The sequence below is a fragment of the Pyricularia pennisetigena genome, chromosome 5, assembly GCF_004337985.1.
Source record: "Pyricularia pennisetigena strain Br36 chromosome 5, whole genome shotgun sequence".
In the NCBI taxonomy this organism is placed as follows: Eukaryota; Fungi; Ascomycota; class Sordariomycetes; order Magnaporthales; family Pyriculariaceae; genus Pyricularia; species Pyricularia pennisetigena.
The window spans coordinates 629,759-644,235 of NC_043743.1; the positions used below are offsets into that span (position 1 = coordinate 629,759).

Below are 14,477 nucleotides of genomic sequence, written 5' to 3' on the forward strand. Positions count from 1 at the left end.
ACTTGTGTTCCCTTCCCTTCCATGTGACCAAATCATAGATTGCAGCTCACGTTGAGTATGATGTGAATTTTCTACCGGTTCAATGCTAGCTTATCATCTGTCGCCTAGTTGTTGAGCCATGGAGATGCATTCAAAGACTGCCTTGACAACAATACACCAAAAAGCGGATGACATTTTCCCCGTTGCTCCTCTCAGCTGGTTAGCCGTTGATATCGCTCAAGTCCGAGGCAGTATTCCCGTACGGTTTTCGTGCACATCTATAGCCCCAAGAAACAACTGGGTCAAAGGGTATATGATTAATATCAGAGTATTTCATCAAACAGACCCCACCCATCCGAGGTCGTTTTTTCTTTTCTTTTTTTGTCTCTCTATCTATCCAACACAACTGTTCATCGCGACATGGGCTTGGCCATGGGCGCAATGATGCCCTGCTTCATCAGAATCCTAGGCTTGGTAGCGCTCTGGAACGTCTGCTTCGTCGTCCACTCGGGTCCGACGGGCAGGCGCAGAGAGCGCTCGTACTGGTCCTTGTTCTCATACTCGTGCGGTAGTTGTGATGCGAGGTACTTGTCGTTCTGCCAGAGAACAAAGATTCGGCCCACAGGTTAGCGCTTCGTTTCTTGTTTTGTACAAAAAATAAAAATACATGCACATAAAAAAAAAAAGAAAAAAAAAAAATTGCCGGCGGGTGATAATGACATACCTTTTTGATGCGCTTCTCGCTGATAATCACCCGCTCGAGCTTGGCGTCCTTGCGGTCCTTCTTCTTGACGCCCTCAACCTTTGTCAAGAACTTCTTCTGGTTCTTCCTCTGGCGGTTGCTGACCCCCGCGCCGCCCCAGCTGCCCCAGCCGGGGAGGGTGTTGTCGATGACCTTGTCGTCGTCCTCCTCCTCGACGGCCGTCTTCTCTTGCTCAAAGGATGCAACGAGATCCTCGCCGGCAAAGGCGCGGTCCGCCAGCTCCTTGTCCAGGATCCCAAGGGGCATGTGCAGCTCGGCCTCGGCCTCGGAATCCGAGCCGTCGGCCGCGTCGGTAGCAGTGGCGGCGGTGGTGCCAGTAGCCGTCTTGGGCTTCTTGGCCTTGACGACTACCTGTTTCGCCATGACGGTGTTGTCAATGTCCAGAGCTGCGTCTTCTGCCCCGCCAGTTGCTGCTTTTCTTCGCTTATCGGATTTTCCTTCTGCTCTTTTGGCAGCACCGGCGCGTGACCAGCTGCCAGCCGCCCCAGGCTCCGACCCGTCGGCCTGAGCTGATGGAGCTGAGAATGCCGACACGAATGGGTTGCCGGCTTTCGCGGAGGCAGCTTTCGACTTTTGTGGTTGATCATCGCTAATTTTTGTTGTTTCAAGACCGCTCTTCTTCGGTTTGGTTTGAGTGGTGTTGGCACCACCATAGACCCGGCGTCCAACCTCTGTCGGCTCGTCCTCGTCATCCTCGTCGGGCTCATCTTCCGAGTTTAGTTCTCGACGAAGCTGAGCTACTAATGCATCGTTGGCCTCTTTACGAACAGCCTCGCCGCGTTGCATGAACTTCATCTTCATCAACTCGGATTGCGGCTCGTCTTGAGCAGCCTCTGCCTTCTCCAGCTCGAGGAGCAGCCTCCTGCGCCCGTCTTCATCGTCGGAGCCGCTGTCTCCTTCTGACTCGTCGTCCTCGCTGTCACCATCACCAGACTTGCCTCTGCCCTCGACCCGCCTACGGAGCTCCTGATCACGACGTGCCATCTCTATCAGGCCGGTGCGCGCGTTCTCGTCCCAGCCAGCGATGCCAGCCTTCTTGGTTGACCTCGCCCACTTGCTGTCACGGTGCTTCGCGCCGACACGCTCCAATGCCCGCGCGCGGTGCTGCGCCTCTCGTTCCTCTTCCGAGTCGAGTGGCTCGCCTTCGCCCTCCTCGCCGAGTTCAAGCGCCTTTTGTTTTTCCTTGCGGTGTACACGGCGATACGCTTTGCTCTTGATCTTCTTGATCCGCGCTGCACGGGCTTGCTCACGGGATTTGAGCTCTCGTTCGCGCCTTCGCTGGGCCTGCAGCTCCTGCCGCTCTTCGTGGGTCATGGATTGAGTCGGTGCCCCATCGCCGTCGGCTTTGCGCTCCGCCCTTGTGCTGGGTCCAAGACCGCTCTCCTCCATGATTGAAAGGATGGTCTGCTCCAGTTCGTTTCCAGCGCTCTTCTTGTCGAGCGGGGCGAGTTCTGTCTTGCTGAGGCCGGCGTCGTGCTGTGTGTCCGGAAGGGGGAAGACAAGGTGCTCGGCTCGGCGGTTGTTCTTCACTGTGTCTTGCCACCTGTCGAGAGTCTTGTGGGCTTGTTCAGCAGCGGTGATACGCAAGAGGCGGTCCTGCTGTCGTTTGGCCAACGGCACGTCTAGTTTTTGAGAGCTCCCGGGCTTGTCTGCCGCCTTGGAGTCTTTGTGCAGCTGTTTGAGCGTCTTCTTCATGCTTGGTTCCTTGGTGGCTGTCGAGGTCAAGTCACTGAGGTTGACTTTTGCCTTGCCGCTAGTTCTGTTGACCGGCTCATCGTCGTCGACGTTCCCTGCAAAGCCGGTAGCGAGGCTCTGGAGCGCATCCAGCTTCGACGGGTCCTGATCATCATCGTCAGACATGGACGAGTCGGAGCTAGAGTCGTCGTCATCGCCCTCTTCCGACCCAGACTCGGTGTCTCCCTCTGAACCATCGTCATCGTCGGACATCTGGTCCAACGCCGCTGCCAAGTCGATTGCATCCTCGCCAAGTGACGACCCATCCTCGGCATCCTCGTCATCCTCCTCTTCTTCCTCTTCTTCCTCACCATCTTCACTGTCATCATCCCTCTTTGGCTTCCTCTTGGCAGGCTTCTTGTTTGAGCTACTGCCTCGGAATGTGTACCCATCGAACCTATCCTCGTCGCTCTCCCCAAACGCCTCGTCACTGTCAATCTCGGAATCGTCGTCCTCGTCCACCTCGCCCATCATGAACTCGTTACCCTCGCTGTCGCTGCCGTACTCGACGTCGTCGTCTTCGCCGCCCCTCTTTGCCCGCTTCCGCCGCTCCGCCGACCCGTCCTCGTCGTCATCATCCCCGTCGTCGTCGTCATCGTCTTCGTCCTCCTCATCCCGACCCCGCTTGCGCTGGTTGGGCTCAAAGTCGAGGTCGCGCGCCCTGGTGCCCCGGATCCCGGACTTGGTCGGCACTTCCCTGGCCGCGATGGCGAAGGCGTCGAGCGCCGTGGCGCGGGAGCCAGGCTTGCGGCCCCCGTGCTGATGCTGCTGCTGTGGCTTTTTCCCCTTGCCCTTGCCCTTGCCCCTGGGCTGGTCGAGCAGCGAGCGTCCGTGAGATTGTCGTCCGGGCATTGCGTCCTTGGGCGGTTTGTGGCAGGGTTTCCGGTTTTGACGAAAAGCACCTTCTCACCGAGGGTCGGTGTTCTTGTTCTCTCGTCTAGTCCCCTAACAACTTATTTTTTTTTCTGCCAGTCAGTGGGGTAGCTCAACGGCACCTTTTGTTCCGCGGGCGGTGAAGACAGTTTTTTAGTGGACCATGCAACAGTAAGACCCACCCAAGAAAAGCTCAGTGACGGAGCCCCCGACCCCCGGCGGCAGGGGAGCGGAAAACGCGTTTGCGCCCGCCCTTTGTCGTGAATCAATTGGCTCGCCGCATTCACATACATCGCCGCCAAAACGATACAAGAATAGAACTCTCCCGACGTCCCGACAGCGACACAAAACGGGCAGGCAGGCAGGGAGGTAGCTCAGAAGGCGAGACTATTACAGCTGCTACGATCCACACGACACTTCCATCGACACCAACAGAAACAAAAATGCAGCCAACACAACGCCTTCTCATGAAGGGAGCCTTTCGCAAGTTCCGGTTGACGACCAAGGACGCCAACAAGGGATTTTACAAGGGAACGGGCACGGGGTCGATGGGTCGGCACACAAAGCACGGAGGCTACATTGTAGAGTTTGACAAGGTCAGGACGTACGTCGTGCCCAAGAACCTGGACGAGTTCAAGGTATGGTCTTTTTTTTTTTTTTTTTTCAATACTTGCTACCCTCCTTTTCTCTAGACTGTTGATTCGTATCCTCGGATATTCTGGCTGTTCTCTATATAAGAATCTTACATGTACACCTTGAGAGACGGCCCTTTTACTGACGAATGACAAACAATAGCTCTCTCCGTTCGTCACCAAGAAGATGAGTCCCACCTTTGGCTTAGGCTCTTACCAGGGCCAAGGACAGACGGGCCCCAGGAGCCCTGAGCTTTACCTGAGCAGGTGGAAGGCCGAGAACGGCTTTGACTGAGGGAGTATGGTTGGGAGAATACAAAGACGATGGGTCGGGGCCGTGCTGTTCAGAAAAAGAAATCAAAGCTACTGGACTTTGGGGCTTATTGGATCGAGCAAATAAAAGTAACGGCCTTTGCTCTGCAATGCCGGCAAGCCGCTCCTCAATCGCTGGGGTCACGGGTGTGGGCAAAGCTACCAAGGATGAAAAAATAGCAGCCAATATATGCGTTGGATGCAAATGTACAAAAAATAGAGCAGGGCGCCGACATTGATGGACGAAACTTGTATTATTATACTAGCAAGTATTGGCTAGCCTAGACAACTGTACAAACCAAGACAGGTCCCTTTGTTGGACTATTACACAGTATGATGCGTTCCGTTTTCCAGACATCAATTGCCAATCATTGTGTCGAGCAAACCTGTTATTTTTAATTCTAATTTTTCAGAGGCAGAAAATCCAAAAGAAAAAAATTACAAACTGTGGTCGAACACAGTGAGCATTACAACTGAGATAGCAAGCTGGTGTAGAGACAAAAGAGAAAAGAAAATTGAGTCATATCAATGATGCCTGGGTAGGCCTTCGTCCGCAGTAATGAACTTCTCCAGCTGCGGGCGTCCTTCCAGACTAGGCGAGGACATTGGCGTTTCAAAAATGGCCGGCGATGCAAGCGTGTTGTCTTCGGGCGGTGCTGCCTGATCCTTGGCGTTGTGTGAAGGACCATCCGCCACTGCTGTTCCTGTATTCTCCGAGGTTGTCGGTCGGCTTCTCTGTGCATTGTTGAGGTCCTTAATCGAAGATGTCGTCGTTGGGCTCATCGGCCCAGCTGTTTGCCCATGCGCGGCACCGCCATCCATTACTGATGTCAAGGTCATCATGCTCGCCGTCTCTGCCTCCTTGTTCAGCGAAAAGGGAACTGAGATCCCGTCGACGGTGGGACGTTTTCCGGTGGCACCCGTTGCTGCGTCTGGCACGGCAAGCAGGCCAGACGCACCGGCCGCTGCAGCCTCCTTCTCCCGTCTTTGGGCAATCAAGTTGGCAACTGGCGTGGCCTCGGCCTCGGCAGGCTCGTGACCACCACTAGTCTGATTATCTTCCTTGGCAGCCGGGCCTCTCTGCTCGCTGTGTGACTGAGACGAGGATGGCCCCTCCTGCCGCTGAAGTTCCGAGAACTTACGGGCACCAGTGCCCTCTCCCGGCGCTGGAGCCTTTGTTTCGGGTGAATCCGCCTGCTCTTCTCTGTTGACCGTGAGCTCGTCGTGTTTGGATCCCCAGAGAGACCACAGCGACAATCCCATGCTACGCGTCTTTTTCTTCTCTGAGAGGTCGGCCCCAATCCTCCTTCGCCCAGCCAGGGCACTCGGAGGTGGGTGCTCCCCGGCGCCAAAGCTTTCAAACCCGGCCTCGGCCTGCTTCATCCGTTTCTTTTGAACTTTCTTGGCTGTGTTGCTGTACCTTTTGGAGAATTGATTGTGTGCCTCGAGCCACTTGCTAACCGGCCCTTCCTTGGGTGTTCCAACCAAATCGCGGTCCATGCAGCACCCCGGGAGCTCCGAAGCTGGAGCCAGTGGGTAGACGTGTCCATGTCTATCAACCCTCTGCCGAACCATGTGGTCCTGAAAGTGTGGCAACGGGTCTCCAGCTTTCCCGACATTGCCTGGAGTATCTTTTTTCTGAGAACCGTTGACGCCCTGCTCCCTCATTAGTTGCGATTTCACGTGTAGTGTGTAGCTTTTGAACGGCCGGGTGAACTTACACGGGCGTTTAGGCTACCGTTACGTCCGTTTTCGCCCCCAGAGTCCGAGGACGAAGAAATAACCGATACGGCATCGTCGACAAGAATGTCTATCTCCGTTCGTTGTGCACGCTAACCAACAAGATCATTATCAGTACCCACCCAGAAACGACTCGTCTCTTTCTAGACACCTCATGGACTCACCGCAAGAGCCCAGGCACCAAACTGAGCGATAGATCGATACATGAACTTGGCTGGCCGGGTGAAACTGAGGGTTGGAGCAACATGACACATATCATCCCAGACTTGTAGCTGAACGTCGGTGGGCTTGTAATGTTCTATCAAAGCCCTGTCGGCATCGGTGAGAAGAGATTCGGGCGGCATGTATTTGCTCGGATTCGCGCACTTGTGAGCCAGATAAATCTGTTCATCACGAAGCACTTCGCCGCCACCAGTCATGATAAATAGTGGAGGAAGACCACCAAGGGTAGGCTGCATTATCGGGCTCACTAGCGGGTGTTTGAGAAGATCGTTTGTTGTATACATCTGTACACAGTTTGTCAGTTTTGAAATTAGGCCAGAGCTTGCAAGGACAGAGACTTACTTGAATTTGCTTCTCAATCTGCACTGATTTGCCATTGATAGTCACCGAGAGAAGAATCTCGTTGTCCTCTGCTGCTGTAATGTCCGCTAAGTTTGTGTTGCCTAAGTCAGTAGCATTGTCAGTCCTGAGCAAGCAATACCTGCTTTGCCGAAATATCGAGGCTCACCTTTTTCAGACTCCCCACTGCTATCCGCCCTGGCGGCTCTCATCTTCCTGACCTCATCGGTAGTCGGTGGTGGCCATGACTCCGAAGGCTTGTGGTGGAATCCATACTGCGGGATGTAGTCCAAATCCGAAGGGATGGCAACGCTGGGAAACGAGTGCGTTAAGTCCACCCAAGGGCTTATAAGCACCGCCCCGGCTGGCAGGGCAATCCCACGGTCTCTCAGAGTAACCAGAACAGATAGAACCATTCCACCTCCTGCGGAATCGCCCGCAATTATAATTGTGTTGGGTGCGTGGCCTGACTCCAGCAGGTACAGATAAGTAGCCAGACAGTCCTGGAGGCCACACGGGAAGGGGAACTGGGGCGCCAAACGGTAACGAGGCGCGATGACGCGTGCCTTGAGCTTCCGGGCGTGCCTTTGGATCTGGTATCGATGCTCATCGACGCTGCCAAAGAAGTAGGCGCCTCCGTGTATGTACATCATGATCCGCTTGCATGGCTTATTGTCCTCTTTCCTTCGGCGGTAGTCGGAACGCATCTCGATCCATTCGGCCCGGAGGGGACTCTTCGGCTTGCGCCATTGCCACCACTTGGTGCCGCCCACTGCGCGGATACCCTCGGGCCCAAGTTGTTCCTCGAGAAGGGATGCTGCACGGAGCACCTGGGGTTCTGGGATGTTGACCTCCTCGACCTTGACCCATTGGGGATGCGGAACCCACTGGGCTGTGAAGGCCTGGAGTTCCTCGACAGTGTGTTTTGACGCAAACTCGAGAAAGGCCTTGATAAGATGCAAACCCTCATCATATGGAAGATGCGCAGTCGGACGTTGACGCAAGGGTTTGCGATTCAAGAACTGCAAGAGGGAGCAACCGTGCAATGTCAGCTCCCGTATCCTGGGATTTTGCACCTTGTATGCCTTCTAGATCTAGCTCTCACTGTAACCAACGATATAGGTGGTGCTCGACACCAGACGGCGGGCAGTGGAGCTTGACTTGATGGAGAGGTTGAAGCTCCTGTGGAGCTTTTGCTGCACTCACATGGGTCACGAAAGTCGACACCACCGTTGGGGTGACGGCCAATGAAACGGTCGCTGTGTTCATGTTCATGTTTAGATGTTTGATGTGATTTGTTGGCCGTCGGGTGAATGCATGTGGCGGGAAGCTCCCGATCAGCTCTACATAGCACAAGCCATATTCTCGAAATATTCCCGACAATCGTATGGTGTTCAATCGAGTCAACTGGGTGGTTTGGGACGAAAGCAAGAGCACCGATCCATGCGGTCGATAATAGCTAGGTCCCTAGGAGGCACGGTGGGAAAGGTTAATTAACCGGTAGGGGACTTTTGGCTCGTGCGCTATGTTTGACCAGTTTTGGCGCGAATCAAAGACCGTGTGGATGACATTGGACTTTTACAGTGATGTCATTTGGAATGACCTGGTCTGCAAGACCCTGGGCTGCAGCTACGCTACCCCTCCTGTCAGGCTGTCACGGCGATGAATTACAGTGCGGAGTAGACGAGCAATCAACGAGCTAATTCATATACGACCCTGTCTGGTTTTCACAGCCTTTGGGGTCTGTGCATTCCGGACACGCAGGATTTGAAATGAAGCTCAATGGAACCCAACATGATGAGAAATCTTCTGTTGGACAATTGCAAGGTCCGGGCGCCTTTACCTGTGGGACTTTATCACCTCGCGTATGTTAACTGTCTTTGATTCAAGTATGAGACCTCTTATCAAAGTGGCAAACCCCGGCCTTTCCAACCATTTCGAATGAGAAGAGTCACCAAGAAACTCGCAGACTAGGACATTCCCTACTTGATCCCGTTCCCACCACTTCTCGACGCGTTTATGCATGAGCTCTCGCGGCAGATCGCGCCAGCCCCAACTCCAATCGATGACCATGATCGGCTTCCTCCCGCTTCTACAGGGTCAGGCATCCTAGATTTAATATACGGACGGCATGAAGTCTAATAAGAAGCTTGCCAATAGAGGGGAAACTCTGGAGTCCCGGGGCGTGCTGAATGATATGCAGCGACTGTAACCAAAAGAAACAGAAACATCCCGACACTCATCGTACTTCTACAACAGCCCAACCACAATCGCTGAATCACACTCCATATCGTCGGTCAAGTGTCTAAAACATGGTGAGCTATCTTGAGATGACTTGTCTGTGCTATTCATCACCCAGCCTTTCCAGTGTAAACAACACGAAAGAAGTTTGTCTAGTGCTGGCTAAACTCAAGACATGATTAACATGTCAACAGCACCGACGAAAACAAGTGGCCGACTGGGTGTTTCCTCTCTTGATCCTCTGCCACCGCTATTTGCGCTGACTCCTGCACGCCTTTTCAATATTTTTCTCTATGACACGCGAGCTGAAAGCTGATCGACGCGACATCAGCACGGAATGCCCGTCGACTCGTCTGACATCCATAGTTGATTTGTTTTGTTTTTTTATCTACAAACTATCTACAGTAGAACCAACAAACAATGGAGGCCAGAAGAAGGTGGGTCGATCTCGCGGAGTGTTTTGCTTACTCGCGTTCTGGTAGATGATGCTAGGTGCTTTTTGCAGCAGAAGTCTGCAGCCTTCAGGTGCTATGTTTGCGAGAACAGGCTGGCTTGAGTGAGGCCTCAGCTTTCACGATTTCTTTATACGGGAGATGCCATAATCCTAATACAAACCACTGCAAGCTGCTTCCCCGGGCCAAACCCACACAGGGGCTTTAGCTTGGGTGGACCGACATTTCTGATTGGAACAAGCGTTCCAAGCAAGGCTAGTGCCTGCAGTCTTTTGTTAGCTGGCAGATGCGGGAAGCTTACCCCTGTCTTCTTTTTCATGCCGATGACATCTATTGTGGGCATCCATCCATCCCTCTGCCACAATCCGGTTTTGGTGTTGGTAGCTGGGGGTGTTTAAACTCCCAGAAAGCAAGCCGGCTTGTCAGCCACACCCAACTACTGATTCTCTGTTATAATGCATCGACAACTCTAGAATTCGTCGACGTTGGCTCGGCAAGTCCAGGTCTATCTAGTTAGTTGCATGTACCCAGTCAAGCAAAGCCACGCTTATTGGGTCCGATCACATGTTGGATGGCCATTACCGTTACTGGTCATAGTTGGCATTAATCTCTTCTTCAAGATACCGAATGTTCTTTTCCCGAGTGGTGGTTTTCCCTTATCAGCTCTCCCACCCTCTCAGATCATATCTCTCAAACCAGCAGATTCTCGCCTAAGGTTCATGTTTATATGAAGAACTGTTCACCCCAGTCGATCTCTCATACCGGCATCCCGGGCTACCTCGTTTCTGGTCGATTATATTGCAGCACCACATCTTCAGCCCAAGTTGCAGGTTTTCCTTCGTCAAAATGACCAATGGTTCACTCGTCCCTCCACGCCCGCCTCCCCATGGCGAGTATACCCTGGAGGCACAACGTCCAAGGAAAAGACTGCAGAAGCCCTGTTTGAAGCAGCCAAAACAACAACCTTCATTTGATACTACCAGCGCCGCCTTGAGCCCAAGCCCCGGGAAAAGCAAAGCCGCCCGTGGAACCAGATTATGGGATCGCGCACGCACACCGCCCCTTCAGACTATCCCGCCTCAGCCAGATCTGAGTGATGCGAAATGGGCGGATTATCTTCAGAGATCCCCATCAATCGGTTGCCCAGAGCATCAAGATGGCATGGTCAACATAATACCTGAGTTTGCCCACCTAGGAGTCCACAGGTTAGAGCGAAGGTCGCAAATGGAGTCTCACTACAGCACGCCGGACTCGATTTCCTCTACCGAGTCAACGAGGCTGCGGACACACGCCAAAACCCCTGTTTTCCGTATAGGACAGCTTGAGGGCACCGCGGCACGCATGAAGCGTCAACTCAAACGACAAAGCGCCGAGATGGGCGCTTTGGATTTTGATCGATTGGCCAAAGCCTCACCCTGGCGAAGTTCGCGCTCAGCGCCCCTACCAGGCATTCGTCACTTGCAAGGGAGAAGCCTACCGCCTCTGCCTGGACGGAAACGCAGCCGGAGTGAATTGACAATCAGTTCACCTTTGCCTGGACGATGGCGCAGTCCGAGTGACCTGTCATCGGTCGACCCGCCCCCGACCGGACGATGGCGTAGTCCAAGCGACCTGTCATCGGTCGACCCGCCCCCGACCGGACGATGGCGTAGTCCAAGCGACCTGTCATCGGTCGACCCGCCCCCGACCAGACGATGGCGTAGTCCAAGCGACCTGTCATCGGTCGACCCGCCCCCGACCGGACGATGGCGTAGTCCAAGCGACTTGTCATCGTCCGACTCGTCCTTGCCCGGACGACGGCGCAGTCCGAGTGACTTCTCATCGGTTGACTTGCCCCCAACCGGACGATGGCGGAGCCGAAGTGACTTGTCGTCAGTCGGCTCGCCGCCACCCCTCGAAAGAGGTGGCCAATCCCCGGTGTCAGAAGCTGGCACGCTCGTCTCGTTTGACGACGAGACCATCTACTTCAGGCCAGCGTCTTTCTGTCTGGAGCCCCCATCACCCCCGATGAAACCCTTCGAGCAGCCGAGAGACCCACCGAGGGCACCGAGCAGCCCCGCGCAGACGAGCGTCGGCCTGCAGATATGCCTCGAGCTTCTCACTCGAGAACTGTCATCGACATTACATGACAGGGCGGGTCGCTCGTCCAGTACTACCCAGTCGCAATTGCAGGTTTGGGTCATGATTGAGGCCTACGAGAGACTGCGGGAACAACTATTTTCGGAGCCATCTTTGCGTTTGTCGCCAGAAGATTCTCTGGCCGCCGAGACTATGATCAACACATGGCTACGCGCGCTATACGCTATTCATGAATCGTTAACCAAGAGCCAACGCACAGGGTTCGGTGATAGCGATGGTTTGCCAAGAGAAGATCTCGACTAGACTCTGTAGGTGGTCGAGACGGATGCTGGATGTCTGGTGGTTGTGACGTCCGGAAGTTTGTATTACAAAGAACGAATGAATGTCGCTAATGACAGTCTCATGCGTCACGTCATGGTACCAATCGACGGTATTTGGAGATGTGGGGCTGAGCGTTTACGACTTGGAATTTTACCTGTTACGATAACATGATGAGGACATGGGAAATGTTCTCAATGCATCTTTTTTTTTCTTTTGTTCACTTACGGCATAAGTCTAGTTCTCTTTTGTTTTAATCATTTACATTTTCTCACGGACAATCATCGCAAAATATCATATTGTTGAGGATGTTGAGGTAGAGGTCCAGCTCTTGTGACAGATCGATAAATGAGATCATACTTGCAGGAATACGTCTCCACTCTAGCCAGGGTCTCACATGGTCTGTGCGGGTAAAACTCCAAGTCATTCACTTGTCTCCACTAATTGATGGGACGCTCGTGTCTGCCGTTCAACCTTCAAAGAAACCGTTTCAGTTCTCGAGCAGCATCAGTCATGGACGACGACGATTTCGGGGCCGATGATGATTTTATTCAGGCACTTGCAGGGGTTGACGCTGGGCCTTCGCGAAGTTCTCGGCCACAACAGCAGCAGCAGCAGCAACAGGTGCAGATCCAACGTGTAGCAGCAGGAGCATCCTCAAGGATCCAGCAACCGACTCCGCAGCGCATCCAACAACCCACGCCGCAGCGAGTCGATAAAGCTCCGCCCCCGGCTGCAAATGGCGGCGCCGCCAAGATCGTGCAACCGACGCCGCAGGCACTCCCGTCCAAGTCGTCCGGGTCCTCGATTCTTGTGTCACCTAGGCAGAAGAGCAACCCGGTGCTCGAGTGGATCAAGTCGGTCCCCTGGGAATATAGCGATATTCCAGCGGATTATGTGCTCGGCTTGACGACATGCGCCCTGTTCCTAAGGTAAAGTGATGCATGTGCAAAGATTTCGCCAGTGAGAAGTGATGCACAAAAGACATTCTAGGAATACCTACCAAGAGCTTTGGGCTGATGAATCCCTCCTGCCTTTTCATTATCGTCGTCGTCGTCGTCGTCGTCGTCGTCGTCGTTGTACAGCCTCAAGTACCACAGGCTGCACCCAGAGTACATATACACTCGTATCCGCAACCTGCAGGGCAAGTTCAACATGCGCATCCTGCTCACCATGGTCGACATACCGAACCACGAGGAGGCACTACGGGAGCTGTCCAAGACGTCCCTGGTCAACGACGTGACGCTGATGCTGTGCTGGTCGTCGCACGAGGCGGCCCGCTACCTGGAGCTGTACAAGTCGTACGAGCACGCGAGCTTCGCGGCCATCCGCGCTCCCCCAGCAACAGGCTACGCCGAAAAGTTGGTCGAGTTCGTGACCGTGCCGCGCGCCATCAACAAGGCCGACGCCGTAGCTCTGGTCAGCACCTTTGGCAGCCTGAGGAACGCCATCAACGCCGACCCGGATCAGGTCGCCGCCGTGAGCGGCTGGGGCGAGCGCAAGGTCAAGGCCTGGTGCAAGGTAGTTGAGCAGCCTTTCAGGGTCAAGAAGGCCGGGGCGGCGAGGAAGAAGGGTATCGCCGCGGTGCCGCTGAGGGAGAGTGTGGGTGGCAGCCGCGCAGGGTCGACGCAGCAGGCGCGCATGTCGAGCCAGACTCAGATTTGGAACCTGAACATCGCCGATGTGGACGATGAGGATGCCATGCTCGAGGCGGCCCTCGAGGAGTCTCGGAGGATGTCAGGCATGGAAAACGACAGCGCGTTGCAGAACGAGGATACGAACGCCACAGAAGGAGTCGAAGGCAGTAGCAGCAGCGCTGGTGCTACCGAGGCGGCTCCCAAGAACAAAGAGCAACTCAGCGACGGGATAGCAGCGGCCTTGGCGAGGCTGCGTGAAAACGGTTGATGTCACCGCACCGCAATATTGTCACCCAACAGTATAGTATGTCGTTGATCACCCCTCACAACCAAGACCCCGAGATGGCCGATATTTGCGGCCGAAGAAGACGTCGATCTCTTCTTGTTTTGTGAGTGTGACGGCTCACTACCCCCGACAGCTCGGTCACGCGCTCCCACCCCATCCGGAAGGTAGTTTGGCCAAGTGATGATCTGGACACTGGGGCTCGCCAATCGATTCAAGATGGGTTATATACCAAGCCAAGAAGGCAAGGAGGTTATAGTGGGGAAATAGCTGCATTAACGTGCGCCAATATAGAATTATAAGAACACGTCCTGCAGTTATTTTCTCCGTAATTGCCATGAGCGACTGATAATCGATCCAGAGGATTTGTCCAGGCCCATCGTCCTATCTCATGTCCTCCCTATCTTTCCCTGTAGTATCCTTTACCCATTCGACCTACCACTTTCGGGTGGCATATTCCTACCCATACAAGATGCTATTCTCTTGGACTGTCATTCGTCACAATGTCGGGATCGTTTGTGCAGATGTCTTACATGGAATGACGAGCGCCATGGCGCTAGCGTCCGTCACAAGGTCGAGTTGGGTGGGCTCGCACCGCTAGTTCAAGTGCGAAGGTCCAAGGCACGCGATATCATTCCTACAAAAGTCGAAGAAGGAGGGCTTTTTGGGGGGGGGGTAGTCCTCTGGAGAGAGGGGGAGAAGCTTGTCATCAATATTACAACTCTTAAAGGTCTCATTTCCTCCGCATCGTACGGAAACCCCCGGACTGGCGGGATTTGTGCGGGGTTTGCTTTGGTGGTCACATCCTCGCCGAACCTGCATGTTTTGTCTTGCCTTTTGTGTCTAGCGCCTGATCACATCACTCTTTTTTTT

At 54.1% G+C, this 14,477-nt stretch overlaps 5 protein-coding genes across 5 annotated transcripts; 3 read left to right on the forward strand and 2 right to left on the reverse strand.

Annotated features, from left to right (window-relative positions):
• Window positions 1–389: 389 nt before the first annotated feature.
• Window positions 390–3,328, reverse strand: PpBr36_08140 (uncharacterized protein; the record flags this gene model as incomplete). Its single annotated transcript, XM_029895272.1, has 2 exons — window positions 390–575; window positions 704–3,328. The coding sequence occupies 2 exons, from the start codon at window positions 3,326–3,328 to the stop codon at window positions 390–392; spliced, it is 2,811 nt and encodes a 936-aa protein (XP_029746759.1).
• A 464-nt stretch (window positions 3,329–3,792) lies between these two features.
• PpBr36_08141 (uncharacterized protein) lies at window positions 3,793–4,276 on the forward strand (the record flags this gene model as incomplete). Its single annotated transcript, XM_029895273.1, has 2 exons — window positions 3,793–3,987; window positions 4,145–4,276. 2 exons carry the CDS (start codon window positions 3,793–3,795, stop codon window positions 4,274–4,276), a joined length of 327 nt encoding a protein of 108 aa, XP_029746925.1.
• A 542-nt stretch (window positions 4,277–4,818) lies between these two features.
• On the reverse strand, window positions 4,819–7,869 carry PpBr36_08142 (uncharacterized protein; the record flags this gene model as incomplete). The annotated part of the gene is made up of 6 exons (XM_029895274.1): window positions 4,819–5,949; window positions 6,015–6,125; window positions 6,198–6,539; window positions 6,598–6,683; window positions 6,764–7,616; window positions 7,801–7,869. 6 exons carry the CDS (start codon window positions 7,867–7,869, stop codon window positions 4,819–4,821), a joined length of 2,592 nt encoding a protein of 863 aa, XP_029747444.1.
• Window positions 7,870–10,133: 2,264 nt separating this feature from the next.
• On the forward strand, window positions 10,134–11,669 carry PpBr36_08143 (uncharacterized protein; the record flags this gene model as incomplete). The annotated part of the gene is made up of 1 exon (XM_029895275.1): window positions 10,134–11,669. The coding sequence occupies one exon, from the start codon at window positions 10,134–10,136 to the stop codon at window positions 11,667–11,669; it is 1,536 nt and encodes a 511-aa protein (XP_029747443.1).
• A 528-nt stretch (window positions 11,670–12,197) lies between these two features.
• PpBr36_08144 (uncharacterized protein) lies at window positions 12,198–13,589 on the forward strand (the record flags this gene model as incomplete). Its single annotated transcript, XM_029895276.1, has 2 exons — window positions 12,198–12,616; window positions 12,770–13,589. 2 exons carry the CDS (start codon window positions 12,198–12,200, stop codon window positions 13,587–13,589), a joined length of 1,239 nt encoding a protein of 412 aa, XP_029747448.1.
• Between the last annotated feature and the right edge of the window lie 888 nt (window positions 13,590–14,477).